This window comes from Halyomorpha halys, unplaced genomic scaffold (assembly GCF_000696795.3).
Source record: "Halyomorpha halys isolate HHAL.00 unplaced genomic scaffold, Hhal_1.1 Scaffold110.1, whole genome shotgun sequence".
NCBI classification, from domain to species: Eukaryota; Metazoa; Arthropoda; class Insecta; order Hemiptera; family Pentatomidae; genus Halyomorpha; species Halyomorpha halys.
Window position 1 is genome coordinate 2485119 of NW_027112640.1, and position 23114 is coordinate 2508232.

General features: G+C 28.7%; 1 protein-coding gene across 1 annotated transcript; it reads right to left on the reverse strand.

The window, feature by feature from the left end:
• Window positions 1-1971: 1971 nt before the first annotated feature.
• Window positions 1972-12447, reverse strand: Gpat4 (Glycerol-3-phosphate acyltransferase 4). Its single transcript, XM_014416015.2, has 9 exons — window positions 12224-12447; window positions 11734-11907; window positions 11302-11457; window positions 11081-11215; window positions 9936-10169; window positions 9506-9621; window positions 4746-4887; window positions 2666-2874; window positions 1972-2162 (listed from the first exon to the last, which is right to left on the reverse strand). The coding sequence occupies exons 1-9, from the start codon at window positions 12377-12379 to the stop codon at window positions 2075-2077; spliced, it is 1410 nt and encodes a 469-aa protein (XP_014271501.1). The 5' UTR covers window positions 12380-12447; the 3' UTR covers window positions 1972-2074.
• Between the last annotated feature and the right edge of the window lie 10667 nt (window positions 12448-23114).

Sequence of the window (23114 nt, forward strand, 5' to 3'; positions counted from 1 at the left end):
CATGATTACTTTTTTTATTGCCTTTCATAAATGCCACAGATGTTTAAACTTTACTTAATTTCATAGGAAATGTGTATGTTAATTAAGAACTTCTAAAAATGATTTTCATCTTCACTCCTTAAAAAATATTTTATATAACTAAATCTATTGTTTTTCTTTTGGTTTCTGTAAAACAGATAAGTTAATTTATATCTTATATCTTAAATCTTGATTTTCACAAACTTAGAAAAGTTTAAATTCTGCCTTCTTAAAGTAATGATTTGGTTTAAATAAAAAAATTTTAACAGAATAAATAATTTAATTCCTTTAAAACACAGGAAATTGTTTGTACCCATTTTTTTGTATGAATTGGTTAGGGATTTTTGATCAATGATAAGTTATATTACCTTTTTTTATAAATGTCTTGGCATATTTTTATTTATTTTTTGTCAAACTTGAGCTATTTTTATGATCAAAAAACCAGCCTCGGCTCATAACGTTGATAGGAACCAATGTACACATTTCTTTCTTAATCAATGAACATTAATTAATTTTTAAATCTTGATTTTTCCATCGTTTAAATTCATTCAGATTCAAAATAGCTGAAAGAAAAAAAAAAGAAAAGAAAAAATATAATTTAATCACAGTACATCAAATGTTCCTACACAGTAGTCAACATTTCATTTGTTCCTATTGAATAATCTAATTGCATACTTATATACTAGTCGTTCAACCAAATTTGTGATCTTAAATCTTAAATATAAAAATGAAAAATAAAAGCTAATATTTAACTAATATGTTTCAAAATTTTATACAAAAGAAAATTATTTTTTTATAAATTTGTATGAAGACAATAATTGATAAATAAAAACAAATATATTGTGCAAAGCTTAAACTAAATTTTATACCAACAAAATTATTCCAAAATATTTGCTCTACAATGCATTATATCTTATTTTTTGTTAATAAATACAATAAAAAATAGTTTTACTAAAATATACATATTTTAAAAATATGTAAATAAAAATAAACTACCTGAAAAAATATATTACATTAAATAAAATCGTTCAATTAGATGATATTCATTTTAATTACTTATTGGGTCTAATTATCAGACTTATGATTCATGACTAATAAATAGTAAATTAATAAATATACTATTATATCCTAATTTAAACACACTATTCTAAATGTATTTTATTTTCAACGAAGAAGGGAAAGCTAATATGGACCTAGGTCTTATTTCATTATTTTTTTGGCTATTTTTAACATTATTATTAAACTGTTTGAAGTAGATTTAATAAAATAACCAGCTTATTTATTTGTTTTTTTAAGCTCTAATTTTAGAAATGCAGCACTTAATTGATTTATCAACTGATTTCAGAATAGATTCTGTTACCACGATAAATTTGGGAGTCAAAAAATATAATTCTTGCCATTTCATAGTTCATCAGCACAATTATGTTACTTTAAAAAAATTTAAAATGTGAAAAATTAAATAATCCTCTATAATTAAGACATCAAATAGCTATGAATAAATTATTTAGCTTATATCATAAGCAACAATTTTTAACCAATTATAATTAAATAATCAACCATACCTCTAAAAAGAGTAATTAATTTGGTTCAATTATTTATTTAAAATTAGATGGTTAAAAAAAATGATAGGTAACCTATAAATAAATAAATTTTTAAATAAAATAAATTATCAACTTTCCCTTCCTTACATATCAAACATCTTTTTCAATTTCAGCAGTAGTCAAGAGTGAGTTTTTATCAAACTTTTGATATTAAACATGTCTCTTAAAGAAACAATATTAACTGAAAGAGAAAGGAAAATTATTAGAAAATAAAATAAAAGCTTCATATGCGTAAACAGAATACTTCACTAACCTCATTGACAAAAATTATAAAAAAATATTTAACAAAATACATTTACATATATACAAAGTGCATTAGGGCACATTAAATGACATATATACAAAACAATAATTACAAAAAATCATTAAATTAATCATGACTATTTCAAATAATTTCCTCTCCAGGAACTCGTGTATATGTACAATTATCATTACATATTGGACATTTAACATCATTACTCTACTTTCAACCTTTTACTAAACTCCTCTTGTTGTTTCTCCATCCATTCTTTCTTAGCTCTCATACGCTTCAGTTGTCCGTCCCTGTAACAAGAATATAATTGTTTAATTTCATGTTGGTTTGGTCTTGTTTAAAGGTGTAAAAACCTTTTGGTCATCAATGCCTATGTTTAATTTTATGATTTCAGTTATTAAATAATAAATTAACTAAAATGGATTAAAATTTAAAGTGGTATCAACTAGATACTTTGGCAAAGCTGAACTGAAAATTTAAAGGGGTAGATTCATATCAGTTTTCAAAATAAGATTTGGAAAATCCTTTACTGGTAAAATTAAATTCCAAAAATATAAATTTTTTCAGAGGGCTCGCTCCTAGGCTAATACTTATTAATACAACCTAAGGTAGCTTCATTCCAAATTTTTTTTTTTTTTATCTACTAGGCCATGAAAATCTTTAAAAACAGCCCCATGCCACCTCATTATCAACAGTGGCGATATCTTGGTTAAATGAGTCATATAAATAATTTTATAAAGCTTTTCAATAAAAAGGTGATATTTTATTCTGATCTAGTTGATATATAACTTACCACATTAGATCCACAAGGCCTCCCTGCTTGGCTATTACTCTCTTTACCCTGTTAGCAAAATCAATCGCAGTTTCTCCTTCCTCTTGTGTCATTGGTGGAAGATACCAGACTTCAGCAACTATTGCCCAAGATGTCATCATCATATAAAGATATTGCATCATGGAGTATCGACTACTATTCCAAAAAGCATCACCAAACTTTGGGTCATACTGAAAAAAAAAGAAGAAAATAATCACTACAAATAATTATCAAGAGAAATACGTAGAAACCATAGGCTTATATCAATAATATACAAAATTCATTTTAAAATAACAAGGTATGCATAAACATAGTGAGTTAACTTCAACAGTAATTTATTTATATAGTTGCAGACTGAGATCAATTCATATATATATATATATATATATACATAATTATTTTTTTCTTTATTTTATCTCAACTTATATGCATTTATGTATTATTATTTACTGTGTACAGACTGAGAGCACAATTTAAATATGATATATACAAGGTTTCAAGACTGATCTAGAACTCAAAATGTATTAAATATTTTGGTACAACGAATTAAGAGTCTTCAATATATCACCCTTGGGTTCAACACACTACTGTTTGCAGTTATTTTTTTCATTATTAATAAACCCCCTGGAAATCTTGTTAAATCATTTCCCTTTCAGATCTTTTTTAATTTGTTGATAAAAAATAAAGTCGATGGGAGTTAGGGTGCACATTGAACCTGGCCAAAACTTCAGTGACTACATCAAACTTCAAGACATTTTCTTCCTGAGTTCAACACCAAAGGAGTGATTCACACAGAGTTTGTTCTAGCCAAACAAACTGTCACAGGTCATTTTTATGTTGGAGTGCTCCACTGTTCGAAGGATTGAGTCTGTTCATAGATCAAAGACGACTGGTTTCTATGCAAAGACAACCGGTTTCTATGCCAAGACAATGGTCCCCTCAAACATCGCTCGCCACAACTAAAGTTTTGGCAAATTCAACATAGTGACCCTGCTGCAGCCATCCAACAACCCCGACCTAGCTCCCAGTGACTTCTTATGGTTTTCCCGGATCATAGAGATCTGAATGGAAAGCAATTCGATATGATTCCAGCGGTCTAGGCAGCTTCATCAAGGTCCCTTAAGTCTTCCACACGAAAAGTTCTACGGAGCCTATGAATAATAGAAAAATGCAGGAAGTGGTGTAGTGAAGCCTGAGGATTGTATATTAAAGACTATTAGTTTGTTGTACAAATGATATTTAATTCATTTTTGGTTCTGAGACCAGTCTTGAAACTTTGTGAACTCACCATGTAAATGTTATATTTAAATTGCTCTCAATCTGCAGGGGAGGGCTAAATAATAATACATTGTTGCATATCTAGTTGAGATAAGATGATATATACAAATATGTAGATTAATGTATATTCATTAATTATTTTATATTGAATAAAAAAAAGAAATAAAAGTAAAAATACTAATTAATTTACTGTACCAAAAACAATAGAAAAAATAGTTCGAAAAAGAATATTGCAATGAGGTCATGAGTGACAAGGAGCAGAGAAAGTTCTTGCAACATAAGAAGGAAAATAGTACTCAACTGTCAGAAAGGAAAATATTGACACTCACTAAATAATGTTCAAGGCAAAAACAGGAATGAATGTCTTAACTAGAAGGATTGACTTTCTGCCCCCATTCTCTCCAAAAAATTAAAGAATATAGAACAATTTTAGTAACGACTGAACTACAAACGGGGACAGTTTCTATTTAATTAAAAAGTGTTTCACACGTTTATTTTCTTTAAGGAAAACGGAGTTAGCTGGTTACTCTCATGTTATTCAATAACACTATTTCTAATGAAAAGAAATTATATTTAAAGTAAGTACTAAGCAATTATTTTTTTATCCCTCACTCAATTAACAAATGTTCCCAGCATGTAACACTAAGCAGTTTTCATGTTAAAACAATTCAAATCTAATTAATACCTCTAATTATCATATGCATATTAAATTTTTCTTCAATGGAACCTGCATAAATTATTATAATACACACTTTTAAAAACATTATTGAGCAGAACTACTTACTTTAATAGCTACTGGATAGACAACACTTCCAACTTCAAAACTACCCTTTTTAAACTGCATCACAGAAGTGTTATTAATACATGTTCCTTCAGGGAATATTAGAATAGGTGGATTATGTTCAACAGACACATGTTCCCGAAGTCTAAAACACAAGACAAAACAATTGAAAAAATAAAATAAAATAAGAGAAAAAGAAGTTACAAAAAATAGTTATTTTTTAAAAATAGCAGTGAAAGTAAAAAATATAGAAAAAAAAATACATTAACTTACATGATTCAATGTAATTTTGTAAAGAAACCAATAAATACAAATAAATATGATAAAAAGCCTACTCAATGATTTATTTTCTTTTTTTATTTAATATATAACAACAAACACACCCAATAAATTAAACAACATTATAAATTTAAACACATAAATAAATGGGATTTAGAACCTAGACTAAATACAGATGACTCTAGACCTTTTTTCCCTCACAGCACACTTTTAATAATTTAAAAATTTTGATAGCAGGCTAATAATAAAGATAAATAAGAACAATTTTACATTAAAGCCTTTCTAGAACTTAAAATGTGAAACATATTTGGTTCAAATTATAGAATAAATATTTGGAATGGATGTAATGTCAATTGACACAGAAATGTAAACAAAATAAATAATTTTATTTTGGGAGAGGACAGTGCTTGGCAGTGACAACACACTTTGAGAATTTCATGGGATAGTAGATGAGAATTATTCATCTATACAGTAACTCAGTTTTAGGAAATATTTTCTACAGGGGGTAAGATAAACAAGCAGAAAGTCATATAACGGAAAAACAATTTGACAAATGTGTATAAATTATTAATTATAATTTTAATCTGAGTTATAAATACATGCATTTAATATATTATATTGATTTATAGAATTTTAGTAAGCATTTCAGAACTAATTATTGACAATAAAAATTATTAATCTTTAACTGCTTTGTTACCTAAATATATTTACTCATATTTAAAGCAATAAAACAGTCTTTATTATTACTAAGGTAGGTAAGCTTTGTACTCATACAAATGAAAAAAAATTGTCCTCAAAATCAAATTTTTTTTACGTTTCAAGGAACAAAGATGGTCCTTTGTTTGTATTTAAATTTTTGTTCCCGCAATCAACAGGAAAGTTAAACCAATTTTGATTAAATTTTCAGGTTGGTACCTATTTGGTCCTATATTGATTTTATCAGATTCTGTCCATTACTTTTATTTATACATGCTTAAATGTATTTTACACGTAATACCAATATTTAAAAAAACTGCGATTTGGATACATATTTAATAGACAATGCCTCATCTTGTAGATGTAATTCTCCCACAACATTTTACCTTAAAATATAGGTAATTACCATTATAAAATAAATTTTTAGAAAAAGGCTAATTTCCAAAAACTGCAAAGAGTTTTTTTCCATTTTCAAAGAACAAAACAGCTGTAAACCATTTTTAAAAAAAGACAAAAACAGTGAGGAAGTGATACTGACCTATGCACTAGGCTGACTTATTGAAAGAAACTTAATAATCTTTTTTTAAAACGATGGGAATGTTGAAATGAATATATTTTTAAGGAATAAACATCTTCTTTCTCATAACTGTTAAGTATTTCATATCATTTATATTTAATTTTATATAAACAATAAGTGATTTGTAATACTTATTGAAAAAAATTAAAAGTACTAAATTTCAACCACTAGTTGACCAATAAATTCAGTAATATTGTCGTTAAGAGAAATCACTGTTCTTAGGCAAGTAATCAATTTTAGGAAAAGAGGATTCACAGAAAATAAATAATTCTTTTGTCAAATGAAGATATCTTAAGTCTGATCAATTTAGGAGGGATCAAGAGATTTTGATAAGAGTAGAGATAAAGATATACATATTTTTTTATCTGAGAACTTTATTTTTACAATACTTCTTTTTTCAGAGCCTCATTCTTTTTTGCAAGTTCAGGAAAAGTTGATAATCATAAGAAAAAATAAATAAAATTAATGCAGTAAATAAAAATATGAGAATTTATGCAAATAAGATAAAAGCTATAATATGATTGTTAACTAGTAAATGGAAATCTATTTATAGTATAAGAAAGATTTTTTTATTTATTTTGTATTTGATGTATTCTATAGGTTGTACTGTAGGCTGGGGTAACTTTGTGAGATCAAATTCAAAATAAAATCAGAACTATATTTTTTTCAGACGTGCCACTATTAAAGCAAAGCATTGATATAAAGATTAGATAGATAAATATTTGTTCCATTAATGTCTCTTATCTTACTCAGTTTATGAACAGGAACTTTAAAATGGGACAATTAATAATAATCTTTGATATATTTAACAATGAAAGGTATTTGTAAATCATTATTATTATTTTTTTTAATGCTTTATTAATTTTTTTTTGTCTTTTATTATTTTTATGGTTATTGTTTTTAAATCTAAAGTAGTAGCATAAGTTCTTGTATTTATATGGGTAAAAGTTAAGTTTTATAAAAAAAATTTCAAAATGAAAAAAAGATGATTCATTGTGTCCAGAGAAATTGCAGTTATCAGAAATTGACATAATTATAGTCTCAATATGAGTCATTTATTTTCAAAAACCATCCATGATTTAGGTGACTCTTGAAAATAATTTACTCATATATAAATAAAACATAATGCAATATAGCAAATATGATTTTTAAGTTAGCTTTATTTTTTCAATTTATATTTAATATTAAGTGCTGTATTATAAAAATCAACCATTAAAAAAAAATCTGTAAGTGATAATTATGAAATACCATTTAATTTTTTTTAAATTTCAAAGTTGCCAACATTCAAGCCCACTTCAATACAATAAAAGATGGCCAAAGGTTTTTGAATTTGCACCCATCTTAATTGTTGAATTAAGTATTTTTTAAAGATTTCCAATGGTAGTTAGATCCTGCTGTATGATTAGAAGAATTACATAAAATATGAATTTCCTTTTTCTTTCCACACAAATGACAATAGCACAAGCATGATGTCCATAATATTTATCAAATTAAGATTAAAATTATGATCGGTAAATGAATATGTCCCGCATTGATGTTAAAATACTCAGCTATAAATTTGTTACTCAATATGTTAAAAAAATGAATAATTGTTGACAGAACTCATTAGCTGTGTTGTAAAAGTTCTTTTAGCGATACAATATCATTATAATTGTAATAACTTGACAAATATTTGCTATAGCCCTGAAGATGGGAAAGTTAGGTATTGCTATAAAAGCTTAAGTATCTCTCCATAATGTTATTGTTATGATTGTGAATTAGCGTGATGATGAACTTTAAATAAAAAAAAAAAATAATGACCCTATTAGCCAAGGTTGATTTATTTAAGGTAGCTTCTACTATAAATAATCTACTTTCACTTCAAGGTCTAAGTCAAACATACAAAAAAAAATTAACTTGTTGCAATTAGCTGTTATTTCTATTTCAATTAGTTCCTATCTCTTTTTGTTATTATTTTGGTTTGGAAAAATACTCATATAAAAAACTCACAAAAGAATGGTATTATTTATTTTTATAATTATTATTATTATGGGTAATTATTAAGTTCTTTATTAAGATTCACTAATAAATTATCAATAATTAGCTCTAAGTTTAAGACAAGCAATAAAAAATAATCAATGCATTCCATTTTTTACCTAAATTAAAGGAAATAACTAAGATATAGTAGATGAGTTGTCATAAAAAACAATAAAGAATCTCATAAAGGAAACTGGATCTTTACATCTAAATAGACAACAGAAAAATCAACAAATGCTGCATATGAATATTTCCATGAACAAATATCTTCAGTAGCATAGAATGTATAAAACAAATTTAATTCTAACACTCATTAATAATATCAGTACAATGTTTCAGGATTTGTAAATAACCAACTTATCTTTAACTAACATTCCAGGGATAGGTTAAAACAAATAAAAGAGTATTTCAATACTCTAGTAGCACTGTGGCAAATCGTAACAAAAGCTTTTAATGGGAAATAGCATTGCAATAATAATAAAATAAGGTAGGCCATAACAACATAGAGTTCACTAATAACCAACAAGCGCAATAAAGATGATATTGCTGCCCAAAATATCTAGTTTAGAGGTTCCCAAACTTATTTCGCCAGGCCACCCTTTTAGGGCTAAAATCATTTCGCGGCACCCTTGATGGGCTAAAAAAATTTCACAGCATCCTTGTCAAGTTAAAAAATAATAAAAATGTTACCATAACTATCCTTAGAGTGATTGAGTATGCAAGAAAATAAGACAAAAAACATACAAAGTAAATGTACTGTATATCTGATATGTTAATTTTATTTATTATTGTTTTTAAGAATATTTTTGATCGTTAGTGACACCCACTTTATACCACTGATCTAATTAGTGCTTTTGAGTTTGTCAACAAAATAAAATAATTTTCACAAAAAAAATTTTTTGTTGCATCATTGTATACTTTAAAAGTTTTTCAGACCAACAAGGGACTTTATAAAAATTATTGAACATCAAATAAACACAGAAAACAATAAACTTTACTGGCATCTTACAACAGGTAATTAACTTTCCCCCAATATGAATGAAGATTTAAAAATGTATAAACTAATTTCATGTTCAAGACCTTAATCGCAGTTTCAGTTTCTGTTCATAAAATTCTATTCAATCCATTTAATGATAAAAAACTGTAACTTAATAACTAAATTAAAAACCTGATTTTGTCAGATAAATTTATATACCTTGCAGCAACAGTCTCTCTATCTTTTACTTCAGACCTCTCGAACCAAATATGAGGCGAAGCTCTGGCAAGTGCTCTTTGAAGAATGCCAAGAAAACCACCATGCCTCTGCCCAATCTAATAATGTAATTTTCATTAGATTAATAATATGATTAATTATGACAAGAACAACTAGAACACTTAATTAGGGTCTAGTTTCTTTAATCTTTTTTAATACAATCAACTTTAACTTAACTAGTTTTATGGAGTTACAATCCATTATTGTAACTGCATGAAGTATTATTAAACTTAGGTATACAACTTACAAAACCATAAGGCTTAAATGTGCAAAGGTTTAATATTAATCTTTTTCAGGGAAGAAAATCTGAAAAGGATCATTTTTTTAGGTAATTTTAAAACTAATATCACAAATAAAAGTACACAATACTTACAAGAGAATATGAATTATCACACATTAGCACAAGAACATCAATTGGAGACGTATGATTTGCAACGCATATTCCTTTTTTTGGCCTGTTCTGTGGATTATGATAAGTAACAACTGATGACAGGGCAGAAGAAAGAATATTGAAACAGAGAACTGACACCTTCCTATTAGTCCACCTTTTGAACGCACCTTCAGGAATATATCCAACAATGGCTGTGCAGAACGTTAACCATAAGACCTATAAATACAACAAGATCTATATTCATACTAAAAACAACAATTATATATAATTAATATCACTGAATATTACAGTTTAATTAATACAATCAACCAAGTTTATTGAAATAAATGACCACTGATTTAATACACAGAAGGAAGCGAATTAGATTTTTTTTTTACTTATATTTAACCAGGTAATAAAGAGAATAACATTTTTGTTGTAATTGGTCCTATCACAATGTCACATAGATACCACCGCAGATTAACTGTAGAACATTTATAGCATAGATGAAAAAATGGGAGTAATTCCAAATATAGGAGTAAAGATGGAAGTTCAGACACATGATTTAAAGTTTATTATAATAATAAAAGAATTAAAAAAGATTTTCACCAAGATTTACATTTCTGTTACTTATTTCAGAGTTTTTCACAATTCTTGGGTTGAAAAAATTGCTTAGAAGTCTAAAATAAGAAACTTTTAATAAAAAAGACTATTATCAACACATACCTTCACAAAGGTCTTACTCAGATGTGGATAGTAATGGTATTAAAAAACCAAGCATGATATATATTATTTATTTTCACCAAAAGTGGAAAAATATCTATTTTCATGAGGACACTGTATAACTCTTGATAGTTCAGAGAAAATTTTAAAGGTGGATTTTTATTTGTTTCAAACTTACTCTACTTTAATAAAATACATTAAAAATATTTTTTTTTCATAATAAACAGTAAATGTTAATTAATACTTCAATTCCTTGATTTTTTAAAGATTTCATATTTAAAATTTATGGCATCAGAAATCCTTTAAGTAGGCACTTTTGGCCTTAGATTATGAACATTTTTTTAAAGTGTTGTCATTGTTCAGAAGTGTTTTTTTCAACACTTAGATAAGATATGAGTTAAAATAAAAAAACAACAGTGCCTTACCCCAAAAAAACAGATCAGAACTCTCATAGGAAGAAGAAAAAAATATCTAATGAAAAATCCTGTGACCCATATAAAAGAAAGTTTCCAGCTGATGAACTCATACTGTCTATTTGTTCTGGTTAAAAGATTCCATGACTAAAAAAAGTATAAAAGTAGTTCAGTGCTCACAATAGTATTATTAAAAAACAAAAAAAAAAACACATAGTAATATTAATAAGTACTTTTAATTCCTCAGCTTCAAACCTAGAGGTAACTTGATCTTCGATAATTGCTTCTACCCCTGTTTTAATGTAATCGAGGCAATCGGAGAGGTGAAAACCTTTTTTTAGAGTTTCAAATGATGGTCTCCTAGGCAATCCACCTTCATCATCTTTTTCCTGAAAAATGAAGGTTATGTTGGAGCATGATTAAGTTGAAAGTCATACATCTCCAAGAACAAAGAATATAAATGGATATAATTTTACTTAAGAGTACCATTATTAATATATTTTTTACTTTAATCTCATGGAGATATTTTAATTAAAGATGAAGATATTATAAAGGTAGAATGAGATGAGCCATAATTATCTTCATGAATTAGAAATAAATATAGACTTTCCTCAATAGATAGAAAAATAAATACATTTTTTATAAATAAATGTGTTTTATAGTACCTGTGGCACTTCAAGATTATTGTTTCCCAAATAGTTTTGTTCAGGATCAGGTACCAAGATGAGGTCTTCCCTTGATATAACAGAGGTTCCATTAGATTCAACCTTGTTTTCTGATGTCAAGGGTGGAGTATGAATATTCCATTTTCCTTCGGCTTCTATTGTTTTTCGACCAAACTGCAAGAAATGCATTTGATAACAACAAATCAGAATACTTTAATATAACAAGAGTCAAAGTCTTCAACAGAAAAAATTAAGTAGAACTGGAATGTTTAGATTAACTTTAAAGTTAAAGGTTTGAAATGGAAAAAAAATTAATTACTGGTTAAATTTTTACAATTATCTCTAGTGATAAGAGCACTTTTAAAGTTAAGGTTAACAATAATGAGACTTAAGAAAAACATAAGAATACACATCTTACGTTCAATACAGACACAATCAATATATCACATTTTTCTAATGCTATGTACATTTCATTGAAATAGAAATTAACCTCAAATATCTTGACCAGAAGTTTCACATATGCCCTACGAACACCTAGGGATCTACCAATCGAGCCGAGAGATACAAGACCGAGAATAAAAAAGAAGAAAGGAGTTAAAAATATAGGAAAAACTAAATTCAAAAGATTAATCACAATCGCGAACATATCTATAATACAACTAAGAGGAGAGCACGGCAACCTCGTGCCAACTACTAGTGCTCAACGCAACCCTCTCCTCCTTGAGCGTGGAGGGGCAACGCTCCGTCATCCTTACGCTCCAACATTCAAAGGTTATTGTAAATTGGGAAAGGAGGGGTTATTACAAATTAGGAATGGATTAAAATCAATTTTTAAAAATACGATTTACTTTACTTGAACAACTAAATTAAAAAAAACGATTGTTTATCTTTCTGTTTTGGCTTTCTAGAAGAAAACTAATTTATTTTTACATACATCTCAAACGTTTAAATAGAATTTTGTTTTATCACACGCTCATGAATTGTACATAACAACTGTCTCCATGCTCATATAAATTGTATGTTTGGGGATTCAATTTCATGGTGTATTCCAACTAATGTTGGGTAAGCCGGTTTTCGTATAGATCACCAAACTATTCCATGTTGAATCAATTCATATTAGATTCTTGCAGAATAAACAAGAAACAAAAAAATTAACTTTCATCGAAATTTGAACTTTACGTTTCAAGATAGTAGAATCCAAAAATAGGATTAAAAAAACGCTCAACAGTCCGCTGATTTTCTGCTAATCCGCCTATTTTTTTTATTTTTTTTAATATATCAGCTACCAAAGCCAGAGGTCACCACATCACACAAAGATCCCCGGAGCTTTTGATGATCCGTCTTATTGTTCCAAAATGGCGGCAGATAATAGATTTCTTGTTACTATAACTCGGTCATTTATGAAGATAGAGAAAATTTTTAAGTGTTTTGGAATGATCATATCGAAACCTATAAAACAAAACAACACATGGAAATAATAAACAATAGTGTAAAATTTGTAAGTTCAATTTTAAGATTAATTGCAGGATTCACGGTGAAGGGGACTTGGCAGTGACAGTCGTCACGGCTGTACTGTCAGGATTTGCTTGACTGGTTGTAGTACTATTAACTAGCTTTACATTCAATGTGCGTCCAATTCATAATAAAGTAGAAACTAATACTATTAATCTTGTAGTTTGTATTTGGTACAATTTCACTGACTTATATGATTCTTCCAGATAACTTTTTACTTTTAAAATCATGTAATATCACTGATAGACGTCCCTATCATGAAACAAAATATATTAGTGCCTGTACTTTATAGTTTGTGTACTTGGATTTATTGACTAATACTACTAGCTTTTATTATGAAACAGACCTCTGGTTGTGGACTCGTCTGTGAATTTCAAACGAGTCCACATTCAGTAGCGCCGTGTGCGGCATCCCATTCTTTCCTTTTCCTAGTAAACTGCTTGGTAGTCCGCGTCACTGTTCCATTTCAGTACTCTGTGTGCATTCGGCCGTAGCCGAAATTTGGAGGGAAGGTAGAGGTTAGTATTGACATTGTTTCGTATAAATTTTAGTTAAATACATAAACTACTTTTGCTTAAGCATGCGAAAACTTACTTTCCTTGATATACTTGTAATAGAAAAAAACTTGTCCAAACTAAAAAATCGAGAAAAGTTTGGAATTAGTGTAAACATACTCTATAAATGTCATCAACTACTTTCAATTACTCCTACTAAATACAAATTTCCTGGTTACAACTATGTTTTAGGTTGTCCCCCTAGATTTTATTCTCAAACAATATATCATAAACCTTGAAATATAGTACTTAAGCACGCAATAGAAGTATGTAGAAAAAAATGTAATTTCGAGGAAAAAAAAGAAAGAAGATAGAAATAGTGAGGAAGCTATAGGGACTTAAACTCTGGGCAGACAATTTAATTCAGACTATTAAAAAAAAATTAATTTTTTTATATAATAAAAGTCCCTGTATCCAGTGTTTACACACCACCTAACACAATAGCCCTGATGAACACCTACATTGTAGATAGAAACGTCGGCAATCAATGCATAGTTGAAAACTATTTTTGTTCTTATTGACCCTTACCCTGACCATCTCCTTTAAATTTATATACGGCCAATCATCTGTATATCATATAATATGGACAAGGATCAAGGAAGATTTGTGTCATTCACCAAATTCATAAACTCTTCCAGTAGAAATTTAATAATTTAACTGTATATCTTTTTTTTTTTTTTAATCATTCATTTAACATGTTGAATTGCTAAAGAAGAATTTACTATCAGTTACTTTCTCACTGTTATGATATTACTTGTACAAAAAAAATCTGTAACACGGAAATGATCCTATATGGACCTTAAACATTATGTAGACGATAAACAGTTTTCAGTACTGATTCACAAGGAGTTCTAATAATTTCTGACAAAGAGTTTAAAGGATGTCAGTTCCAAAAAGTTCAAGCAGGACTGGAACAAGGAATTAATTTTCCATGGGGACAACCATAATTTTTTCGCCCCTTCTTCACTATGAATAAAATTCAATAGTTTTTCCACAGTAGTTTAGGTAATATATTTCGAAATAAACATCATAATCTTATATGATTATCTCCTTTTATTTTCAAAATTAAAATAAAAAAAAAAAACGAAAAGTAGAAACAAATATTTTTGTCTTATAAAAACGTAATTTCACTTGAAATATGCAGTCTTCTAAATTCTTTCGCCAGGGACAAGCTTCGACTCAGAGTACAAGACTCCATTATTATTTTTCGAATTTTTTTAAAATTTATGTATTTCGTTATACAGATTTTATTTCAAAAGGCAGTTTTTTTTCCAATGTAGTAGGTTCTGTTAGGAACTGACAATCCAAATCCAAACTGGCTATAGATAATTTATCAACTTTTAAATATTCCCTAAAAGAAAATCTCAGATCAAAGATTTAATAAATTAAAAATGGGGAGGCATAAATAAATAATTAATTGAAGGTTAAATAAAGAAATATTATGTTGATAGCGATGGAAAGGGAGAGATTTATAAAGACCGCTCTTAGGACGGGACCCACCACTTGTATAACATAAAAGCACATCTATTGCATCATGGAGTAACAATAAGGTAAAAACATGTTTGGATTTCTACTAAAAATAAATTATGTTATCATTTATTTAAAACAAATCTAATAATCGCTTGTGGTTCTAGTAGTATTGGCTTGTTAAATTCGGTATTTTCTAAAAAAAAAATATAAAATAAGGCACGACAATTATAAACAAAAAGTTTTTATTTTTCTGTTGTTACAAAAATTCGTACTTTAGATTTTCTGGAGGCGGTTGCCTAGGTAGAACTTCAAATGTTCACTTAACTACATTTCTTATGTTTGATTTTTCGCTTAGTCCAAGTGCACATGGCCTTTGCGCTATTCTTGACCAGTTAGGACACGGCATTAGCCAACTTGCGTAGGTCGCCAACGCGTAGTTGTCTGGTTCATCTTCGTAGGTCTTCGATCCTTCTTCGTAGGTGTTTGGCAACACACTAAGCAAATGACAACCAACGAACAACAAGCAAGGTTGTCCAAGATTCAGCCAGTGTGTATAGGAGGCAAAGAGCAAACTGATCTGGATGAGATTTAGACTTCTGGAGATTTGATCTGGCCCGCGAGACATTTGGAAAAACCCAATTAAAAAAAAAATATTACACTATTTACTTATGCTCACTGAATCAAGTTAGCGAGAAAGCCGAGTGGCGGCGATCATCAAGGAATGAGGTAGCAAAGATCGTGGAGCCTCGTTGGCGGCGCAACAAGAGATTATTGCTACTCAATTGTTCTGCACTAGACGATTCTAGATCATTCCTTCATTTTGCCTATATAAGCGGGTAGATGGCCCGAACTTTAGTTCAGTACTATTTGAGCTACCGAGGTGATAACTTCGACAAACGATATGCTAGAGGCGTCATTTAGCTTAGTGACTTAGTTTACATCTTGAGTGCTTACTAATTATATTTTTTTATTAAGTTTATCGAACGAAAAGTAAACGAAAATTGGTGGAAAGAAACGAAAGGAGATGCAGAGAGTCGCAAGTTTCAAGGAAAATGGACTGAAAAATCAGTTTTTTCTTATCTTGCACAATAGTAAGCCTATTTGTTTGCTGTGTAATGAATCCATTTCAGTGATGAAAGAATTCAGTAAAAAGAGGCATTACTCAACTAACCATCCTATGCTGCACTCCATGGAAAAAACAGCAGTAAATGTTTCGTAAACAAAGAACACAATATGATAATGTTTTGAAAGCTAGTTTAATAGTTAGTTCAAAATTAGCAGTCATTAAAACCTGTCCTGAAAAGAAAAATTAATTTGTCAAAACGAACTGTTGTCCGAGTATAGAAATGATGGATAATGATATTAAAAAAACATTGACTGACCGTATGACTGGTTTTGAATCATTTTCCATAGCATTAGACGAGAGCTCAGATTTGTCCGAAACAGCTCAACTGGCTATATTTATTCGAGGTATTCATAGAGAGTTCACTGTTACTGAGGAATTGCTTGCTTTACTGCCGCTAAAAGGAACCACTTCAGGAGAGGACATTTTTAATGAAGTTCAAAAGGTATTCAACAAGTTTTGGCTTGCCATAGTCAAAATTAGTCGATATATGCACAGATGGTGCACCTTCTATGGTCGGGTTACGTAAAGGTTTCATCGGAATTTTGAATGAAAAAGCAACCGAATTAAATGTGCAAAAAGATGATTTGATAGTCCTTCATTGGATTATCCACCAACAGAACTTGTGTTCTAAGTCCATTCGACTCCAGAATATTATGAATGTGGTAGTAGAAACGATCCCGAGGGATTAACCATCTTTTGGATGAAATATCAGCCCAATATGACGACGTAACATATTATTATGAAGTCAGATGGCTATGGATAGGGAAAATGATGAAACGGTTTTACGAGCTCAGAAATGAGATAGCAAATTTTATGCAAATAAAAGATAAAACACTGTATTGGGTGACCCAAAATGGATATGAGACTTAGCATTTCTGATCGACCTTACAGGCTATTTGACTGATTTAAATTTGAAACTTCAAAAACAAGGACAGTTAGTAAATAATTTGTTTAGCCCTTTGAAAACCTTTCAGAACAAAATCCGCTTGCGGGAGACACAGATGCTGTCTGGTAACAGTTACCATTTCACCACGCTCTCTGCTTATGAAAATTTTGCTCAATATGCTGAAGAACATGTCGGAGGAATTTTCGAACAGATTTAGCGATTTCAAAAACATGGAAGACTGTTTCAATTTGTTTGCTACTCCAACAAAAAGTAATGTACAAAATACTCCAATTCACTTACAAATGGAGTTGATCAAGATTCAAGAAAACTCTTTAAAATCTAAATTTTAAGACGTGGAGTTGTGCAATTTCTACAAAAAATATTTCGAAGAAGACCATTTTCCGCAGCTTAGAAAATTCGCAAGAAGATTGATTTGTGCGTTTGGCAGTACTTATAAATGCGAACAGTTCTTTTTAATGATAAACGTTATTAAATCAAACCATCGTACAAGTTTGACGATAATTTGAAAAATTCTTTACGTCTTTGTATCAGTGAAATTAATCCAAACATCGACGGATTAGTTTCTCAAATTCATGCTCAGGTGTCTCATTGATTACTGTGTCGATATTTAACTTTTGTAGTTCGTAATAATTCCAAATTTCACGATTTAATTGTAATGTTGTTCCTATTTTTTTCATTTCATTTCGTTATTTTAATAAATTGTATAATAATAACAATGTCTTATTATTTCATGTCTGGTATCTATCGTTAAAAATTATTAACATTACTTTTAAATGCTGCCCGCGAACGTATTTGCACATTAAAGTTTGGCCCACAACACGACAAAGGTTGCCCATACCGGCTATACAGGCTTGATTTTTTTATTATTTCAATCTTCGGGTAACTATTTTGAACTTTGTTTTTCAAAATATAAATATATTGTAGTTCAGTTACAAAAAAAAAAACAAAAAAAAACACATGTATGACTATAAATAAATTTATTATCTAATAATAAATAAAACATAATTAATAATTCACACTACTCAAAATAAATGCACATATACTTGTCCGGAAGTATACATAACACAGAGCATATGACGCTCGTTAGCATCGCTTTGTGATTAAGATTTCTTAGGCACATTGCTACGTATGAATACCTTAGAACAAAATACTTCCTTTAATTTTCTTCACACGTATTTATAGCACAGCACGGGTTTTGATTTTATAGTTCCTGATTAATAACGAAACCAATGTGAATGAAACTGTACTGAACTTCCAAAGTGCAGAAAAGAGTTCAACGATTTGAAAGGTCGTCCAATAAGTCTTAACACAGATCTCATATTAATGAACTTACAACAGTTGAGAACAAAAACATCATGCAGTATTTCGAATAAGATAATTGCTAACATATCGATTGTCTATTTACATCTGGCATACTTTCTATAGAAAATTATTACAAATTATACAATTATTAAAAGTTTGACTTTACTGGATCTTCAAAACAGGAAGAACCTGAAGACGTGAAAATTTGGATCTTTGATTACTTTTTCCTCTGAATTTTAAAGGCACTGACTGACCTTTAAACCTTTTTCATTATAATATACAATATTTTTAGGGGTAATAATTATCCCTTAAGCCACAAATACCGTGTTTCACTCACCACGCTTACTCAAGAGATAAACAAACAACGAAAAGACCAAAGATAATCAAAGACTTCATATCAACTTGGATTTCTAAATAGCAGAATACCAGAGCTGAGATTTTTTCACTCATTGGCATGGACGTAGGCAGGATTTCGCCAAGGGGGGAGCAAAAATACCCCCACCATTTTATTTTTACTTCATAAAATTCGATCATTACTTTAAAAAAAATTATTATCAATAATTACAATAAATTATTGTAAATGAAACTTGAAAATCGAGCGAAAACTTAAATATTGCTGGCAAAAATATTAACCAACTCTTCTGCGATAGTTACCTTATTTGATTTATTTTCAACTAACATTCTGAGATTATTAAAATGACAAACTGTAAGTTATAATAGGAAGTATGGAATCTAAAAAAGGTTCTTTTTTGTTTGTCCCCCCCCCCCATTATATTTAGAGATAAGTACATAACGAATAATTGTGCTTTGAATTTTACCTTTTTACCGAAGAATCAACGTATATCCCTTCAAAGGTTTATTGTGTTCTCTTGTATGTTAACTCAACAATTTTAGCTTCCTGATTGTGTCATGTTTCCAGAAAGAAATCATCTATCAAATAACTTCTCTATTTTTTTTTCTTTCTTGGGTCCCCCCTGCTCCCCTCTGCTTACGCCCATGCATATTAGGAATTTTGTAGCTAATAGCACTATTCTTCACTATAAAAGGTTTTAAATCTATTAAAAAAGGTTTTAAATCTATTGAAATAGGTTTTATAATTTAAAATTTATAGTCTTTTTATTCAATGAAAATCCTTTAAAATATGCTTTGTGTATTCTTGTGATTTGGATCTTTAATAATGTAAATTAATGATGAATAAATACATAAAAGTTTATTTTTGGGAATAAACTTTCAAATGAAGCTCTCCAAGGTTTTAACCTGATAAATCAGCGCATCATATTTTAAAATATTCTTCCTTTTTTGCCACCTGCTTCTGCAACTCTTTCTATTGTCAGATTAAATACGTATGTAAACTTGATAAGATTTCTGAATTCATAGCATAATTCTGATATATTAGAACATATTTTTATATTCTTATGACAGGACAAATATAAATATGCCTGTATTCTAAAATTACAATATTCATAATATTAATATGTTGTATTTTCATATAATTCATGATACATGGAAATAATTTTTACTAATATGTTTAAGCGTTAGTTTAACATAACTATCTCATTTGCTGCATCGTTATGGTCCCCGCCATTATAAAGATGTTTTAATTCTATATCTCTACAAAAAAGTAATTAAGTACTATTTTTAAATTCCTCAAATACAAGACTTTAGGAAATAACTAAGGTTTAGCTTATCCTGATAAAAAAAAACATTACGTTTCGTAAATGAGCTCAATGAGAAGTAGACTGCCAATCTCTCGGATATTTCTCTGCCATATTAATGGCAAACATGATCATAACAATAAACATTGTAACTATTAAACGTGTATGATCACTGGCATTAGGTCAGTTCTTCAGGGTAATAACCTTGCTCACAAGTTTTTTTTGATGATGCTAAAACAACACATTACGTATTTATGAGCCTGTATACAATAACGCAATAGCCCGAGTGTATAAATGAATTTTATTTAAATACTTAATCGTAATTTACCTCTCTTATTACCTCCTCGATTAACGAAATTAATACCATTCAGCTTAAATTTGAATAAACGTCTAGGAGCTTAAAATAGTATGAATTGACACACTTTTTGTCTTAATGTATGTTATACGACTTAGAAATATCATTTTAATAAAGTTCGATGAGTGGAAAAAGTTTAATGAATAATGAAAAACCAAAATTTACGTAACGCGATCTATATTCCATCAGTATATAGGCAAAATCGATTTTTAATTTATTATACAACAGTTCATACATTTTTACTACTCTTTTTCAACAAAGATGTAAGCAACTAGTACTTGAGGAACGATTAGCAAGGCTATTATTGATAAAAAAAAATAAATAAAAAATTACCCATGACGTTACACCAACACAGAGCCTGGAGGTCGAACTGCTTTCAGTGTTCATTAGCATGATAAGAACGTGCGATAATACTGGATACCGATAAGCTCAATACTTCATGTAGTTCATAACTGACCAAAACCATTGCGGTTATTATTTTTGTTCAATAAGATTTAAATTAATAAGAATAGCAGTTATATTATTAACATAAATAAAATCCGACAGTATCATTGGTTTTAAAAATTCCTAATTTTATTAGCTGAAAATTCTCTTTTTTGTGCAAACTTCCACTTCTATTGGATACATGATTACTTATTATTTAATAAATTAAATTTAATAGCTATATGATTAATAAAATCTAAGGGATGAACTTTTTTTTGAAGTACAGGCGTAACCAGAAAATTAATTTTACAATGCGATTTTCTATAATACTCATAGGTAAACGAAACTAGTGGATGAAATTTTATTAGACTAAGTTTGTATTAATTCTCAACTTCAATTCAATATTAAACCAAATCGGACAAGCCGTTTTTGAAATATAGATTTGTCAAGTACATTTGCAAATTTGAAAGCGAAAGCAGTAGAAGGTACTTGATAAAATTAATAGATGGTTTTTAAATTGATCTCTAACATTCCTCCAAATTTGAACCAAATCAAACCGACCGTTTTCGAAATATGAGTGCAACAAGAAATATATGTTTAAATATGCCTAAGTTATAGTAGTGGGTGGAATTTGATATTAGATTATTCAAAACCAAACAATGATGTAGAGTAATCTAGACAAAATCTCTAACCATTTCATCAAAATTGGATTAAATATTTAGAAAAAAAATTTGCTTTTTGATAAACTATATCTCGAGAACTACTGAACGTAAAAACTCATATTTTAGAAATTTTACTCAACATAAAACAATATACTTCGAAGTATTTTTATTAATGTTATTATTTAATTTATAAATTATTAGCCTATATAAATGATTTTTAGTTCACTATGTAGTTATACTGTTTTGTCATTAGCTTATATAATAATCTAATATTTTGTTCATTGTTATTATTTAATTAATATTACAATGATTGTTTCATGTGAAATTATGTACTTTACAAGCTAATTAAATTTATACGAGGATTGCCCCATAAACAAATAACTAAATTATTATTATTATTATTATTATTATTATTATTATTATTATTAAATAAGTTTAAACAGTTTTTTAGTGTTGTACGTAATTTTGAGGATATGGAGCTCCGAATGAAAAATGAGCGAAAATGTCAAGTTTTTCTGGAATAAAATAAATCTCAGGGGACGTGAAACTTATATCCTTTAATATTTCTTTTTAAGTGATATTTACCGAATCCCTTCTCTAATATAAGTAACAATTGTTTCTTTTTTTAATAGAAAATAAAGAGTAATTTTTTATCTAATTGGATAAAATAAAAAATGAATTTTTGTACCTTCTGGAAAACAATAAATAGCATATTGTTCTCAGTTTTCTTTAAAGTAATAAGAAATTGGAGTGAAATATTTTATTTTTTTCTTCTTGGATTTCTTGGGCACTTCGACTTGTACACGTAGACGCACACAAATCAAAATTTCTTGTTCATTGTCTACAACGTAAAACGCTAGTGGAAAATTTCGATTCTAAGAATAAATTTCGTATTTGACTCCCTGCATGAAGGAGTTCTTTCCGTAGTGAAAGAGCAATACATTATACTTGAAAATAACTTTTCAATCAATCGCTACTTTTTTCTTTAACTTTCAAAAATTATTCAACTCTGAAAATTTGACTCAATGTTTTAATGTGTATTACGTACGTAAAACTGATTAAAAAAAAATTATTAATATGTGTTTACAGAGGGTACATTGTATGCATTCCATGGTGGATGGGGAATTTCACTTCTATTTGTAGCCTGAGACCATGAACATGGTCATGATTATTTACCAATACATTCTCACTGTTCAATTATATACTTTGGATACAAGTTTAGAACATTGAAGGTCGAGGACGTTTCAAAATTACCTTCGCCATTGGACTAGTTCAATAAAAACCAATGTTACGTAGGTGATAGCTTAATCGTATTAGGTTATGTAGCTAATGTGAAAGTATTTAAATAGAAAAGGAATTTTTGCGAAAGTATAACTAACGGTTCAAAGCTATATTATTCGAGTCAGAAATACAAA